This window comes from Oncorhynchus clarkii, unplaced genomic scaffold, assembly GCF_045791955.1.
Source record: "Oncorhynchus clarkii lewisi isolate Uvic-CL-2024 unplaced genomic scaffold, UVic_Ocla_1.0 unplaced_contig_214_pilon_pilon, whole genome shotgun sequence".
Lineage (NCBI taxonomy): Eukaryota > Metazoa > Chordata > Actinopteri > Salmoniformes > Salmonidae > Oncorhynchus > Oncorhynchus clarkii.
In genome coordinates, this window is record NW_027257928.1 from 338384 (window position 1) to 355000 (window position 16617).

The window sequence follows — 16617 nt, forward strand, 5'->3', positions numbered from 1 at the left end:
CACACCAAGGACGAACAGGAGTAGTCTACAGACAACCAGCCTGTATCTAACATACCAAGGACGAACGGGGGTGGTCTACAGACAACCACTGAGTTGTCTACTGCCTGTATCTACCACACCAAGGATGAACAGGAGTAGTCTACAGACAACCAGTCTGTATCTGCCACACCAAGGACGAACAGTGGTAGTCTACAGACAACCAGCCTGTATCTACCACACCAAGGATGAACAGGAGTAGTCTACAGACAACCAGCCTGTATCTACCACACCAAGGACGAACAGGAGTAGTCTACAGACAACCAGCCCGTATCTACCACACCAAGGACGACCAGGGGTAGTCTACAGACAACCACTGAGTTGTCTACTGCCTGTATCTACCACACCAAGGATGAACAGGGGTAGTCTACAGACAACCAGCCTGTATCTACCACACCAAGGATGAACAGGAGTAGTCTACAGACAACCAGCCTGTATCTACCACACCAAGGACGAACAGGAGTAGTCTACAGACAACCAGCCTGTATCTACCATACCAAGGACGAACAGGGGTAGTCTACAGACAACCAGCCTGTATCTACCACACCAAGGACAGTCTACAGACAACCACTGAGTTGTCTACAGCCTGTATCTACCACAACAACCAGTCAGGACTGTACAGAGGACAGTATATAAACCCACAACATGATTTCTCGTGCCTCAGTGTGTCGTTGAGCCATGCTGCATGTAGGAGCTCACATATCTAATTATTGGCCCCTAATCCAGTTCACTGCAATTTCAAACTCATCAATATTTTACAGATGATGTCCTCTTCACTACTCCCACACAGAGACAGACGCCGTGACAAATTCACAGGAAGCGACTTCGCTATTCATCTCCTCACTCCTCAGGTGAAGCAGACTTGGTGATGACGCCTGTCTCTTCCTGTGCTACATACAACTCTCAATCTCTGCCATAACAATGCTACTTAATATAATGTTTACATACCCTACATTATTTATCTCACATGTATACGTATATACTGTACTCTATATCATCTACTGCATCTTTATGTGATACATGTATCACTAGCCACTTTAAACTATGCCACTTTGTTTACATACTCATCTCATATGTATATACTGCACTCAATACCATCTACTGTATCTTGCCTATGCCGCTCTGTACCATCACTCATTCATATATCTTTATGTACATATTCTTTATCCCTTTACACTTGTGTCTGTCTATAAGGTAGTAGTTTTGGAATTGTTAGCTAGATTACTCGTTGGTTATTACTGCATTGTCGGAACTAGAAGCACAAGCATTTCGCTACACTCGCATTAACATCTGCTAACCATGTGTATGTGACAAATAAAATTTGATTTGATTTGATTTGATAATCACTATATACCTGCATCCCAAATGGAACCCTATTCCCTACATACAGGTGTAGGATCTTAATTTGATCTTCCTGGTGTTGCAAGAAATGTGAGTGCATTCTAGATTCTAAAAGGTTTCTAAAGTTTGTAATTTCCACTTAAAACATTTAGACTTTATCAAACCCCTACAAAAAAAAAATAAGTGAATTCATTATAATCCATATAATAAATAAACATTTCCTGTTGCTGCAGGATTATTTTCCTGCTGTGAGAAACGGGGTCAAATGAAGCTCCTGCATCTGTGTAGAGCTGGGACTATAAACCGACAGTGATTGCCACCGACCAAACCGACCACTTATCGTGGACATTTATTGATATATCCTTCATTTTACGATAAACAACCTACAGGGTTTTACTAGAGAAATGTTCAGTTTGAAATGCAAAACATTTGCTAATGTGTGATTGTCAATGGGACAATTGATAGCTACAACATTCAGAGTAGTATAAATGATATGGGTAATATCAAACATAACTATGCTGCACATATAAGTTATTAACTTATCATTCCATTTATTGTTATTGTTATAATTCAGTCCATTTATCGCAATATGCCAACAGCATACCACCCTGCATACCACCCTGCATACCACTGCTGGCTTGCTTCTGAAGCTAAGCAGCGTTGGTCCTGGTCAGTTCCTGAATGGGAGACCAGATGCTGCTGGAAGTGGTGTTGGAGGGCCAGTAGGAGGTACTCTTTCCTCTGGTCTAAAAAAATTATCCCAATACCCCAGGGCAGTGTGTAGGGTGCCGTCTTTCGGATGGGACGATAAACAGGTGTCCTGACTCTCTGAGGTCATTAAAGATCCCCATGGCACTTATCGTAAGAGTAGGGGTGTTAACCCCGGTGTCCTGGCTAAATTCCCAATCTGGCCCTCAAACCATCACAGTCACCTAATAATCCCCAGTTTACAATTGTCTCATTCATCCCCCTCCTCTCCCCTGTAACTATTCCCCAGGTCGTTGCTGTAAATGAGAAAGTGTTCCCAGTCAACTTACCTGGTAAAATAACGGATAAAATGTTTGGATTTTTGTCGATATCGCCCAGCTCTAATCTGTAGTGCACTACGTTTGAACAGAGCCCTTACGTCACTTAGTGCACTTAATAGGGAATAGGGTGCAGCCTTCATCCCTATAGGCACCCTTCAGCACGTCTTGTCACACATCCTTGGACAGATGACATGTTAAACCTTCAATGAAGATGAAGAGATGAATGTTAACACGAGCACCAGTTGAAGTGCGTTCATATATATATGTATGAACCTATATCCAGTCTGTAATGAGACGAGGGTTTGATATTTAGCTACTTGTCCTTTTTTTACATACTTGTAGGATGCAAGGAACCACGTTACACAATAACATGCATTACTATCTTTTTACCGTGGAGAATCAGACAGACATGTGGGCTATACTCTCTGCCTTATTGGCTTCTTTCATACCTCCTGTCTCGTAAATAAAACACTGCCCCTTTAAGGCTCTCCTGGAGGATGATTGGCCACCCTCGGTAGCCTATCAAATAATTCCCATCCAGGGCTTGAAATGAAGGGTGCCCAGTCGTCCCTGGAGACGATGGAAACCATGTCCACAGTTAAAAACAGACCCTGGGACAGTTCTGGGACGACAGATTCCAAATTGATACCGATTGATGTTCTGGTGTCGTTTGGTCAATTTAAAGTATTGATTGGGGATTTATTTGTGGATGAATGAAACAGTTTTTTTTTTCTGGGTGAATTGTGATGTTTTATTTGTGCTTACCATGATTGTGTTTTTGTATCCTAGTGTATATGTACAGTTGAAGTCGAAGTCTACATACACTTAGGTTGGAGTCATTAAAACTAATTTTTCAACCACTCCACATATTTCTTGTTAACAACCTATAGTTTTGGCAAGTCGGTTAGGACATCTACTTTGTGCATGACACAAGTCATTTTTCCAACAATTGTTTACAGACAGATTATTTAACTTATAATTCACTGTATCACAATTCCAGTGGGTCAGAAGTTTACATACACTAAGTTGACTGTGCCTTTAAACAGCTTGGAAAATTCCAGAAAATTATGTCATGGCTTTAGAAGCTTCTGATTAGGCTAATTGACATAATTTGAGTCAATCGTGGGTGTACCTGTGGATGTATTTAAAGGCCTACCTTCAAACGCTTGACATCATTGGAAAACCAAAATAAATGAGACAAAACCACAAAAAATTGTAGACCTCCACAAGTCTGGTTCATCCTTGGGAGCAATTTCCAAACGCCTGAAGGTACCACTTTCATCTGTACAAACTATAGTACACAAGTATAAACACCGTGGGACCACACAGCAGTCATTCCGCTCAGGAAGGAGACGTGTTCTGTCTCTTAGAGATAAACACTTTGCTGCGAAAAGTGCAAATCATTCCCAGAACAACAGGCAAATGACCTTGTAAAGATGCTGGAGAAAACAGGCACAAAACTATCTATATCCACAGTAAAACGAGTCCTATATCGACATAACCGGAAAGGCTGCTCAGCAAGGAAGAAGCCACTGCTCCAAAACTGCCATAAAAAGACAGACTATGGTTTGCAACTGCACATAAGGACAAATATCATATTTTTTGAGAAATGTCCTCTGGTATGATGAAACAAAAATAGAACTGTTTGGCCATAATTACCATCGTTATGTTTGGAGGAAAAAGTGGGAGGCTTGCAAGCCGAAGAACACCATCCCAACCGTGAAGCATGGTGGTGGGGGTGCTTTGCTGCAGGAGGGACTGGTGCACTTCACAAAATAGATGGCATCATGAGGAGGAACATTATGTGGCTATATTGAAACAACATCTCAAGACATCAGGCAGGAAGTTGAAGCTTTGTCGCAAATGGGTCTTCCAAATGGACAATGACCACAAGCATACTTCCAAAGTTGTGGCAAAATGGCTTAAGGACAAAAAAAGTCAAGGTATTGGAGTGGCCATCACAAAGCCCTGACCTCAATCCGATAGAAAATTTGCGGGTTGAACTGAAAAGCATTGGAAGCTTGTGGAAAGCTACCCAAAACTTTTGACCCAAGTTAAACAATTTAAAGGCAATGCTACTAAATACAGTGCCTTGCGAAAGTATTCGGCCCCGTTGAACTTTGCGACCTTTTGCCACATTTCAGGCTTCAAACATAAAGATATAAAACTGTATTTTTTTGTGAAGAATCAACAACAAGTGGGACAGAATCATGAAGTGGAACGACATTTATTGGATATTTCAAACTTTTTTAACAAATCAAAAACTGAAAAATTGGGCGTGCAAAATTATTCAGCCCCCTTAAGTTAATACTTTGTAGCGCCACCTTTTGCTGCGATTACAGCTGTAAGTCGCTTGGGGTAGGTCTCTATCAGTTTTGCACATCGAGAGACTGACATTTTTTCCCATTTCTCCTTGCAAAACAGCTCGAGCTCAGTGAGGTTGGATGGAGAGCATTTGTGAACAGCAGTTTTCAGTTCTTTCCACAGATTCTCGATTGGATTCAGGTCTGGACTTTAACTTGGCCATTCTAACACCTCGATATGTTTATTTTTGAACCATTCCAATGTAGATTTTGCTTTATGTTTTGGATCATTGTCTTGTTGGAAGACAAATCTCTGTCCCAGTCTCAGGTCTTTTGCAGACTCCATCAGGTTTTCTTCCAGAATGGTCCTGTATTTGGCTCCATCCATCTTCCCATCAATTTTAACCATCTTCCCTGTCCCTGCTGAAGAAAAGCAGGCCCAAACCATGATGCTGCCACCACCATGTTTGACAGTGGGGATGGTGTGTTCAGGGTGATGTGCTGTGTAGCTTTTACGCCAAACATAACGTTTTGCATTGTTGTCAAAAGCGCACAGCAAACAAAGATGGTTTAAAGTGACAGAGAGATGAACAGATCTGTTAGAAATTAAGAAAGGGCGGAGATATAAAGATACAACAACTAGCATGGGATGCTAATATGACAAGGTTTATCATCAACTAGCATGGGTTGCTAATATGACTAGGATTATCATCACCTAGCATGGATTGCTAATATGACTAGGATTATCATCAACTAGCATGGGTTGCTAATACGTCTAGGATTATCACCAACTAGCATGGGTTGCTAATACGACTAGAATTATCATCAACTAGCATGGGATGCTAACACGACTAGGATTATCATCAACTAGCACGGGTCTGCTTCAGTAACACACCAGATAGGAGACAAGCAGGTCTGCTTCAGTAATACATCATATAGGAGACAAGCAGGTCTGCTTCAGTAACACACCAGATAGGAGACAAGCAGGTCTGCTTCAGTAATACTGGATGGGAGACAAGCAGGTCTGCTTCAGTAATACTGGATGGGAGACAAGCAGGTCTGCTTCAGGAATACACCAGATAGGAGACAAGCAGGTCTGCTTCAGTAATACACCAGATAGGAGACAAGCAGGTCTGCTTCAGTAACACACCAGATAGGAGACAAGCAGGTCTGCTTCAGTAATACTGGATGGGAGACAAGCAGGTCTGCTTCAGTAATACTGGATGGGAGACAAGCAGGTCTGCTTCAGGAATACACCAGATAGGTGACAAGCAGGTCTGCTTCAGTAATACACCAGATAGGAGACAAGCAGGTCTGATTCAGTAATACATCATATAGGAGACAAGCAGGTCTGCTTCAGGAATACACCAGATAGGAGACAAGCAGGTCTGCTTCAGGAATACACCAGATAGGAGACAAGCAGGTCTGCTTCAGTAACACACCAGATAGGAGACAAGCAGGTCTGATTCAGTAATACATCATATAGGAGACAAGCAGGTCTGCTTCAGGAATACACCAGATAGGAGACAAGCAGGTCTGCTTCAGGAATACACCAGATAGGAGACAAGCAGGTCTGCTTCAGTAACACACCAGATAGGAGACAAGCAGGTCTGCTTCAGGAATACTGGATTGGAGACAAGCAGGTCTGCTTCAGTAATACATCATATAGGAGACAAGCAGGTCTGCTTCAGTAATACACCAGATAGGAGACAAGCAGGTCTGCTTCAGGAATACACCAGATAGGAGACAAGCAGGTCTGCTTCAGTAACACACCAGATAGGAGACAAGAAGGTCTGCTTCAGGAAGGAGTCTAAAACCAGGTTTGATTCCATCCCCTCCTAGTTACTCTGTGGTTTCTGCTGTCTAAAACCAGGTTTGATTCCATCCCCTCCTAGTTACTCTGTGGTTTCTGCTGTCTAAAACCAGGTATGATTCTATCCCCTCCTAGTTACTCTGTGGGAGTCTGTTAACTAAAACCAGGTTTGATTCCATCCCCTCCTAGTTACTCTGTGGGAATCTGTTAACTAAAACCAGGTTTGATTCCATCCCCCTCCTAGTTACTCTGTGGGAGTCTGTTAACTAAAACCAGGTATGATTCCCTCCCCCTCCTAGTTACTCTGTGGTTTCTGCTGTCTAAAACCAGGTTTGATTCCACCCCCCTCCTAGTTCCTCTGTGGGAGTCTGTTAACTAAAACCAGGTATGATTCCATCCCCTCCTAGTTACTCTGTGGGAGTCTGTTAGCTAAAACCAGGTTTGATTCCATCCCCTCCTAGTTACTCTGTGGGAGTCTGTTAACTAAAACCAGGTTTGATTCCATCCCCTCCTAGTTACTCTGTGGGAGTCTGTTAACTAAAACCAGGTTTGATTCCATCCCCTCCTAGTTCCTCTGTGGGAGTCTGTTAACTAAAACCAGGTATGATTCCATCCCCTCCTAGTTCCTCTGTGGGAGTCTGTTAACTAAAACCAAGTTTGATTCCATCCCCCTCCTAGTTACTCTGTGGTTTCTGCTGTCTAAAACCAGGTTTGATTCCATCCCCCTCCTAGTTACTCTGTGGTTTCTGCTGTCTAAAACCAGGTATGATTCCATCCCCCTCCTAGTTACTCTGTGGTTTCTGTTGTCTAAAACCAGGTTTGATTCCATCCCCTCCTAGTTACTCTGTGGTTTCTGCTGTCTAAAACCAGGTATGATTCCATCCCCCTCCTAGTTACTCTGTGGGAGTCTGTTAACTAAAACCAGATATGATTCCATCCCCTCCTAGTTACTCTGTGGGAGTCTGTTAACTGAAACCAGGTATGATTCCATCCCCCTCCTAGTTACTCTGTGGGAGTCTGTTAACTAAAACCAGGTTTGATTCCATCCCCTCCTAGTTCCTCTGTGGGAGTCTGTTAACTAAAACCAGGTATGATTCCATCCCCTCCTAGTTCCTCTGTGGGAGTCTGTTAACTAAAACCAGGTTTGATTCCATCCCCTCCTAGTTACTCTGTGGGAGTCTGTTAACTAAAACCAGGTATGATTCCATCCCCCTCCTAGTTACTCTGTGGTTTCTGCTGTCTAAAACCAGGTTTGATTCCATCCCCTCCTAGTTACTCTGTGGTTTCTGCTGTCTAAAACCAGGTTTGATTCCATCCCCCTCCTAGTTACTCTGTGGTTTCTGTTGTCTAAAACCAGGTTTGATTCCATCCCCTCCTAGTTACTCTGTGGTTTCTGCTGTCTAAAACCAGGTATGATTCCATCCCCCTCCTAGTTACTCTGTGGGAGTCTGTTAACTAAAACCAGATATGATTCCATCCCCTCCTAGTTACTCTGTGGGAGTCTGTTAACTGAAACCAGGTATGATTCCATCCCCCTCCTAGTTACTCTGTGGGAGTCTGTTAACTAAAACCATGTATGATTCCATCCCCCTCCTAGTTATTCTGTGGGAGTCTGTTAACTAAAACCAGGTTTGATTCCATCCCCTCCTAGTTACTCTGTGGGAGTCTGTTAACTAAAACCAGGTTTGATTCCATCCCCTCCTAGTTACTCTGTGGGAGTCTGTTAACTAAAACCAGGTATGATTCCATCCCCTCCTAGTTACTCTGTGGTTTCTGTTGTCTAAAACCAGGTATGATTCCATCCCCTCCTAGTTACTCTGTGGGAGTCTGTTAACTAAAACCAGGTATGATTCCATCCCCCTCCTAGTTACTCTGTGGGAGTCTGCTGTCTAAAACCAGGTATGATTCCATCCCCCTCCTAGTTACTCTGTGGGAGTCTGTTAACTAAAACCAGGTATGATTCCATCCCCTCCTAGTTACTCTGTGGGAGTCTGTTAACTAAAACCAGGTATGATTTCATCACCCTCCTAGTTACTCTGTGGGAGTCTGCTGTCTAAAACCAGGTTTGATTCCATCCCCCTCCTAGTTACTCTGTGGGAGTCTGTTAACTAAAACCAGGTATGATTCCATCCCCTCCTAGTTCCTCTGTGGGAGTCTGTTAACTAAAACCAAGTTTGATTCCATCCCCCTCCTAGTTACTCTGTGGTTTCTGCTGTCTAAAACCAGGTTTGATTCCATCCCCCTCCTAGTTACTCTGTGGTTTCTGCTGTCTAAAACCAGGTATGATTCCATCCCCCTCCTAGTTACTCTGTGGTTTCTGTTGTCTAAAACCAGGTTTGATTCCATCCCCTCCTAGTTACTCTGTGGTTTCTGCTGTCTAAAACCAGGTATGATTCCATCCCCCTCCTAGTTACTCTGTGGGAGTCTGTTAACTAAAACCAGATATGATTCCATCCCCTCCTAGTTACTCTGTGGGAGTCTGTTAACTGAAACCAGGTATGATTCCATCCCCCTCCTAGTTACTCTGTGGGAGTCTGTTAACTAAAACCAGGTTTGATTCCATCCCCTCCTAGTTCCTCTGTGGGAGTCTGTTAACTAAAACCAGGTATGATTCCATCCCCTCCTAGTTCCTCTGTGGGAGTCTGTTAACTAAAACCAGGTTTGATTCCATCCCCTCCTAGTTACTCTGTGGGAGTCTGTTAACTAAAACCAGGTATGATTCCATCCCCCTCCTAGTTACTCTGTGGTTTCTGCTGTCTAAAACCAGGTTTGATTCCATCCCCTCCTAGTTACTCTGTGGTTTCTGCTGTCTAAAACCAGGTTTGATTCCATCCCCCTCCTAGTTACTCTGTGGTTTCTGTTGTCTAAAACCAGGTTTGATTCCATCCCCTCCTAGTTACTCTGTGGTTTCTGCTGTCTAAAACCAGGTATGATTCCATCCCCCTCCTAGTTACTCTGTGGGAGTCTGTTAACTAAAACCAGATATGATTCCATCCCCTCCTAGTTACTCTGTGGGAGTCTGTTAACTGAAACCAGGTATGATTCCATCCCCCTCCTAGTTACTCTGTGGGAGTCTGTTAACTAAAACCATGTATGATTCCATCCCCCTCCTAGTTATTCTGTGGGAGTCTGTTAACTAAAACCAGGTTTGATTCCATCCCCTCCTAGTTACTCTGTGGGAGTCTGTTAACTAAAACCAGGTTTGATTCCATCCCCTCCTAGTTACTCTGTGGGAGTCTGTTAACTAAAACCAGGTATGATTCCATCCCCTCCTAGTTACTCTGTGGTTTCTGTTGTCTAAAACCAGGTATGATTCCATCCCCTCCTAGTTACTCTGTGGGAGTCTGTTAACTAAAACCAGGTATGATTCCATCCCCCTCCTAGTTACTCTGTGGGAGTCTGCTGTCTAAAACCAGGTATGATTCCATCCCCCTCCTAGTTACTCTGTGGGAGTCTGTTAACTAAAACCAGGTATGATTCCATCCCCTCCTAGTTACTCTGTGGGAGTCTGTTAACTAAAACCAGGTATGATTTCATCACCCTCCTAGTTACTCTGTGGGAGTCTGCTGTCTAAAACCAGGTTTGATTCCATCCCCCTCCTAGTTACTCTGTGGGAGTCTGTTAACTAAAACCAGGTATGATTCCATCCCCTCCTAGTTACTCTGTGGGAGTCTGTTAACTAAAACCAGGTATGATTCCATCCCCTCCTAGTTACTCTGTGGTTTCTGTTGTCTAAAACCAGGTTTGATTCCATCCCCTCCTAGTTACTCTGTGGGAGTCTGTTAACTGAAACCAGGTATGATTCCATCCCCTCCTAGTTACTCTGTGGTTTCTGCTGTCTAAAACCAGGTTTGATTCCATCCCCTCCTAGTTCCTCTGTGGGAGTCTGTTAACTAAAACCAGGTATGATTCCATCCCCCTCCTAGTTACTCTGTGGTTTCTGCTGTCTAAAACCAGGTTAGATTCCATCCCCTTCCTAGTTACTCTGTGGGAGTCTGTTAACTAAAACCAGGTTTGATTCCATCCCCTCCTAGTTACTCTGTGGGAGTCTGTTAACTCAAACCAGGTTTGATTCCATCCCCTCCTAGTTACTCTGTGGGAGTCTGTTAACTAAAACCAGATATGATTCCATCCCCTCCTAGTTACTCTGTGGGAGTCTGTTAACTAAAACCAGGTATGATTCCATCCCATCCTAGTTACTCTGTGGTTTCTGCTGTCTAAAACCAGGTTAGATTCCATCCCCTTCCTAGTTACTCTGTGGGAGTCTGTTAACTAAAACCAGGTTTGATTCCATCCCCTCCTAGTTACTCTGTGGGAGTCTGTTAACTAAAACCAGGTTTGATTCCATCCCCTCCTAGTTACTCTTTGGGAGTCTGTTAACTAAAACCAGGTATGATTCCATCCCCTCCTAGTTACTCTGTGGGAGTCTGTTAACTGAAACCAGGTATGATTCCATCCCCCTCCTAGTTACTATGTGGGAGTCTGTTAACTAAAACCAGGTTTGATTCCATCCCCCTCCTAGTTACTCTGTGGTTTCTGCTGTCTAAAACCATGTATGATTCCATCCCTCCTAGTTACTCTGTGGTTTCTGCTGTCTAAAACCAGGTTTGATTTCATCCCCTCCTAGTTACTCTGTGGTTTCTGCTGTCTAAAACCAGGTATGATTCCATCCCCCTCCTAGTTACTCTGTGGGAGTCTGTTAACTAAAACCAGGTATGATTCCATCCCCTCCTAGTTACTCTGTGGTTTCTGCTGTCTAAAACCAGGTTTGATTCCATCCCCTCCTAGTTACTCTGTGGTTTCTGCTGTCTAAAACCAGGTTTGATTCCATCCCCTCCTAGTTACTCTGTGGTTTCTGCTGTCTAAAACCAGGTTTGATTCCATCCCCTCCTAGTTACTCTGTGGGAGTCTGTTAACTAAAACCAGGTATGATTCCATCCCCCTCCTAGTTACTGTGTGGTTTCTGCTGTCTAAAACCAGGTATGATTCCATCCCCCTCCTAGTTACTCTGTGGGAGTCTGTTAACTAAAACCAGGTATGATTCCATCCCCCTCCTAGTTACTCTGTGGGAGTCTGTTAACTAAAACCATGTATGATTCCATCCCCCTCCTAGTTACTCTGTGGGAGTCTGTTAACTAAAACCAGGTATGATTCCATCCCCCTCCTAGTTACTCTGTGGGAGTCTGTTAACTAAAACCAGGTATGATTCCATCCCCCTCCTAGTTACTCTGTGGGAGTCTGTTAACTAAAACCAGGTATGATTCCATCCCCCTCCTAGTTACTCTGTGGGAGTCTGTTAACTAAAACCAGGTATGATTCATTCCCATCCTAGTTACTCTGTGGGAGTCTGTTAACTAAAACCAGGTTTGTTTCCATCCCCCTCCTAGTTACTCTGTGGGAGTCTGCTGTCTAAAACCAGGTTTGATTCCATCCCCTTCCTAGTTACCCTGTGGGTTTCTGCTGTCTAATACCAGGTTTGATTCCATCCCCCTCCTAACTACTCTGTGTGTTTCTGTTAACTAAAACCAGGTTTGATTCCACTCCCCTCCTAACTACTCTGTGGTTTCTGTTGTCTAAAACCAGGTTTGATTCCACTCCCCTCCTAACTACTCTGTGGTTTCTGTTGTCTAAAACCAGGTTTGATTCCATCCCCCTCCTAACTACTCTGTGGTTTCTGTTGTCTAAAACCAGGTTTGATTCCACTCCCCTCCTAGTTACTCTGTGTGTTTCTGTTGTCTAAAACCAGGTTTGATTCCACTCCCCTCCTAGCTACTCTGTGGTTTCTGTTGTCTAAAACCAGGTTTGATTCCATCCCCTCCTAGCTACTCTTCGGGTTTCTGCTATATAAAACAAGGTGTGTTCATTCAGGAGACCGTAATTGAAACAACAAAACAACAGAACTCATTATGATGCCGGGTCGTTTTTTGGAAGGTAAATCTAAGCAGACGTTGCGTGATTGGCCGACTGATTCCATTCCAGAAGGTTAGTAAAAGAAAAACACAACTTTTCTACCTCTAACTTCCTTCATACTGAACACAGAGACATACAGATGGTATCCACAAATTCATCTGACTCTTGGTGAGGAGATAAAACTCCTGAAATATTCCTTTAAAGATGGGATCTACGAGTTCATCTGACTCTTGGTAAGGAGATAAAACTCCTGAAATATTCCTTTAAAGATGGGATCTACGAGTTCATCTGACTCTTGGTGAGGAGATAAAACTCCTGAAATATTCCTTTAAAGATGGGATCTACGAGTTCATCTGACTCTTTTTGAGGAGATAAAACTCCTGAAATATTCCTTTAAAGATGGGATCTACGAGTTCATCTGACTCTTGGGGAAGTAGATTTAGGGCTTCATTGCCAAATTGCTGAAGTATTCCTTTAAAGATGGGATCTACGAGTTCATCTGACTCTTGGGGAAGTAGATAAAGGGCTTCATTGCCAAATTGCTGAAGTATTCCTTTAAAGATGGGATCTACGAGTTCATCTGACTTTGGGGAAGTAGATAAAGGGCTTCATTGCCAAATTTTTGAAGTATTCCTTTAAAGATGGGATCTACGAGTTCATCTGACTCTTGGGGGAAGTAGATTTAGGGCTTCATTGCCAAATTGCTGAAGTTTTCCTTTCAGAGAGAGAAGCTCCATCTAACGTCTTTGATAAAAGAAACGGTCTGCCCTCCAGCTTTATTTAGAAAGGGAAAGACCTCTAGATCAAATGGACTGTTTTCCACTTCCTCCTTTTAAAGCTGGAGGTCTTGGATGACCTCACATGAAGAAGTATTACTGGGCAGCACAACGACGTGTTCCCTTGGACAGACGGATAGCACACTATCATTGTGCAATGGAGGAGTATCAAAGCCATGAATGCAATACTTTATCATCTGAAATATAGTCACTACTTCGGGTCTAAGGCATTGAATAATGTTTTTTTTGGGGGGTGGGGGGGGACAATCCAATGATTCTCAATTCCATTCGTATTTGGGAAAATGTACATCCATTCATGAGGTGGAAATAACCAATTTCGCCAAGCACCCCTAGGTCTGTGACTGTGTGGTTTGGGTCGGTGGAACTAGGTCTGTGACTGTGAGGAGTTGGCGCAGTCTACTTACCTACGCAGGTGGGCTCAGTGCCGTTCCACTGAGCCACAGTGTTCGGGATGGCCTCACACCTGATGGCAGTGGCGCCGTGCAGAGCGTAGCCTGGATTGCATTCAAACAGCACCACCGTGCCAATGCCAAAGTCGTTTCCTATCCGCTTCCCAAACCTGGGCTCCGGCACAGAGCTGCACTGAGATGCACTGGTCCTGGGGACAGCTGAGAGGAGAGAAGACAAGCAGAGTGAGAGAGGGAGAGGGAGAGAGAGACAGAGAGAAAAAGAGAGAGAGAGAGAGAGAGAGAGGGAGAGGGAGAGCGAAAGAGAGACAGACAGAGAAAGAGAGAGAAAGAAAGAGAGAGAAAGAAAGAGAAAGAAAGAGAGAGAGAGAAAGAGAGAGAGAGAGAGAGAGAGAGAGAGAGAGAGAAAGAGAGAGAGAAAGAAAGAGAGACAGACAGACAGACAGAGAGAAGACAGGCAGGCAGAGAGAAATAGAGGACGCAAGACTGAGAGAAGACATGGGATTGGCACAGAGATCCACCAAAACATCCTCTCTCAGATCATCAGTCAATCTCTGCATCTTCCCCCATGTCTTTTCCCTGCTCTGCTCAGCTCAACGATCCTCTGCACTGACTCAATGGAACACCACTGACTAGTCCTTTGAATGGCAGAGAGACAGATTAATCAAGACACTGTGATATGACGTAGTGTTTTTGTAAAAAGGGCTGCCAAATGTTCTCCTCTCTGCCAAGATAGCAGGTAGCAACTGCAAGGCAGTTCATCTATCTTCATATCAAAGAGCAGATAATATAGAAAAACATGCCTTGATAAACAAAGTGGAATCCCTTGGCTGTCTCTGGACCCGCGGTGGTGAACTTGACGGTGATTTTGTTCCCAGAACTTAAAGGTAGAGTCTCTCCTTCAGTGTCGGGAGAAAAGAGAGAGGTTTTTGGTTTTCGTTAAACCCATCACTTTTAAAACTCAACGAACATTATATTTAAATTCCTTTATTTACATTGAGATTTGTTATTGAGATTATTATTTTTATTCAGGTGTGTCCTGTCAGGTCATGATAAGATTCACTGTAAAGAGAAAAGGTGATGTTCTCTACCTGAGTGAGAGCCGGAGATGGACGAGAGGACAGGAGAGTCTGGAGTCGGGCCGTCGTAGATTTCTACAACGTCACTCACCAACGTCTGAAACACCACAAACTGGCCAAACAGCACTAGAGAGAGAGAGAGAGAGACAGAGAGACAGAGAGACAGAGAGAGAGACAGAGAGAGAGAGAGAGAGAGAGAGAGAGAGAGGGGGGGGGGGGGGTCGGATAAGAACATCAGCAACCTCATCTTCCACACAAACCATCCCCTGGCATGGCACAGTGCTATATTAGCACACTACCCCTTTGAGGGGGTGTTAACAAAGGGTGGAAACTCTGGATACTTGACAACGAGGACTCTGGGTCAGCAAATATAAATCTCTATAAGTCTGGAACAATAATGGTACAGGGTAACCCCAAACAGTTTCAGCTGGACTTTCACCTAATCAAAGAATTAGCCCAGCAGGAGAAGCTCTCCCTTGAGAAAGATACCCCCACCCTGAGCAGGTCAGACAAGACCTCTTCATTATATAACCCCACAGACGAGCCACCCCGAGCGGGTCAGACCAAACCTCTTCATTACATAACCCCACAGACGAGCCACCCCCAGCGGAAAGTCAACCTCCCAGCACAGAGTACTACTCCCTCATTGAAATGAAGGATACATTTACCCAGCTGGAAGTAAGGCAGGTGGAGCTGGAACAGCAGGTGATTACACTCCAGTCAGCACAGACCCAGACAACAGTCCAGCACAACAACACTCTCTTAACCAGACCCGGAGAGCTGGAGGTGGACAGAGACATATCTGCACTCTGGACAGTGGTGAGACAACTACAACAGGAGAAAGAGCAGGAGCAGGAGAAGAGCAGGACACTAGAGGAGAGGATCAGACTGCTGGAGGAGAGGTTGAGGGGGATGGCGTGTGACAGAAAAACAACCTACTAGAGAGGTGGACACCCCCGCAGAAAAGCCAGCAGAACAGCACACCTCAGCTCCCGACAACAGTCTCGACACCAGAGCAGAAATCAAATCATCATAAATCACATTTATTTATAAAGCCCTTCTTACATCAGCTGATATATCAAAGTGCTGTACAGAAACCTAGCCTAAAACCCCAAACAGCAAGCAATGCAGCTGTAGAAGCACGGTGGCTAGGAAAAACTCCCTAGAAAGACCAGAACCAGAACAGTCCACACCAGACCCTGACCATAGTGTCGACATCACAGCAGAACAGACAAATGAAGAACCCCAAACCCAGGGGATCTCTCCCCCTCTGAGGCACCCTGATAGCCCTCCTGACAACCCCCCCCCCCCCCCCCCCCCACACACACACCGACTGAGAACAAACACAAGTCAAAGATTGTACTCCTTATGGACTCAAATGGAACATATATACAAGAAGAAAAAAACAACTAGGCTCACCTAGCCACATAATAATACACACAGACACAAACGACCTGAGAGCACAGCAGGAAAGGGTGGCCACAGCACCGAAGGGAGTGATTGAAAAGGCTTCTTCTACTTTCCCCAATGCACAAGTGGTTATCTCCACCCTGCTACCATGAAAAGACTTCCACCCTGCTACCATACAGCGGGTAAATGCAAGTATTTCCCGTGACTGTGCCTCAAAACCAAATGTTTTCCTGGCCCACCACTCCACCCTGGACTTGAACAGCCTCTATGACCAGGTCCACCTATACAAGGCAGGAGTGCCCACCTTTGCCCGGACTCTAAAGGACATCGCTCTCAAATGTAGGCCCAACACTTCACACAGGAGCAACAGATCAATAGACACTCTCCCAGACCTGCGGGACCCCCCCCCCCCCAACTGGACTTACATATAGAGGACCCACGCAGAGAGGACCTACATCCAGACCACAACACCCCCACCCACCTCAAGTGTTTA

At 44.3% G+C, this 16617-nt stretch overlaps 1 protein-coding gene across 1 annotated transcript in view; it reads right to left on the bottom strand.

Moving 5' to 3' along the window:
* LOC139393681 (CUB and sushi domain-containing protein 3-like) overlaps positions 1 to 16617 on the bottom strand; it is a gene marked incomplete at its 5' end in the record, with an annotated part of 562572 nt that overhangs the window by 271694 nt on the left and 274261 nt on the right. The window contains 3 exons of the mRNA XM_071142025.1: positions 13633 to 13836; positions 14439 to 14534; positions 14727 to 14840. Of these exons, the coding sequence (XP_070998126.1) occupies positions 13633 to 13836; positions 14439 to 14534; positions 14727 to 14840 (414 nt within the window). The remainder of the gene's footprint in view (positions 1 to 13632; positions 13837 to 14438; positions 14535 to 14726; positions 14841 to 16617) is intronic.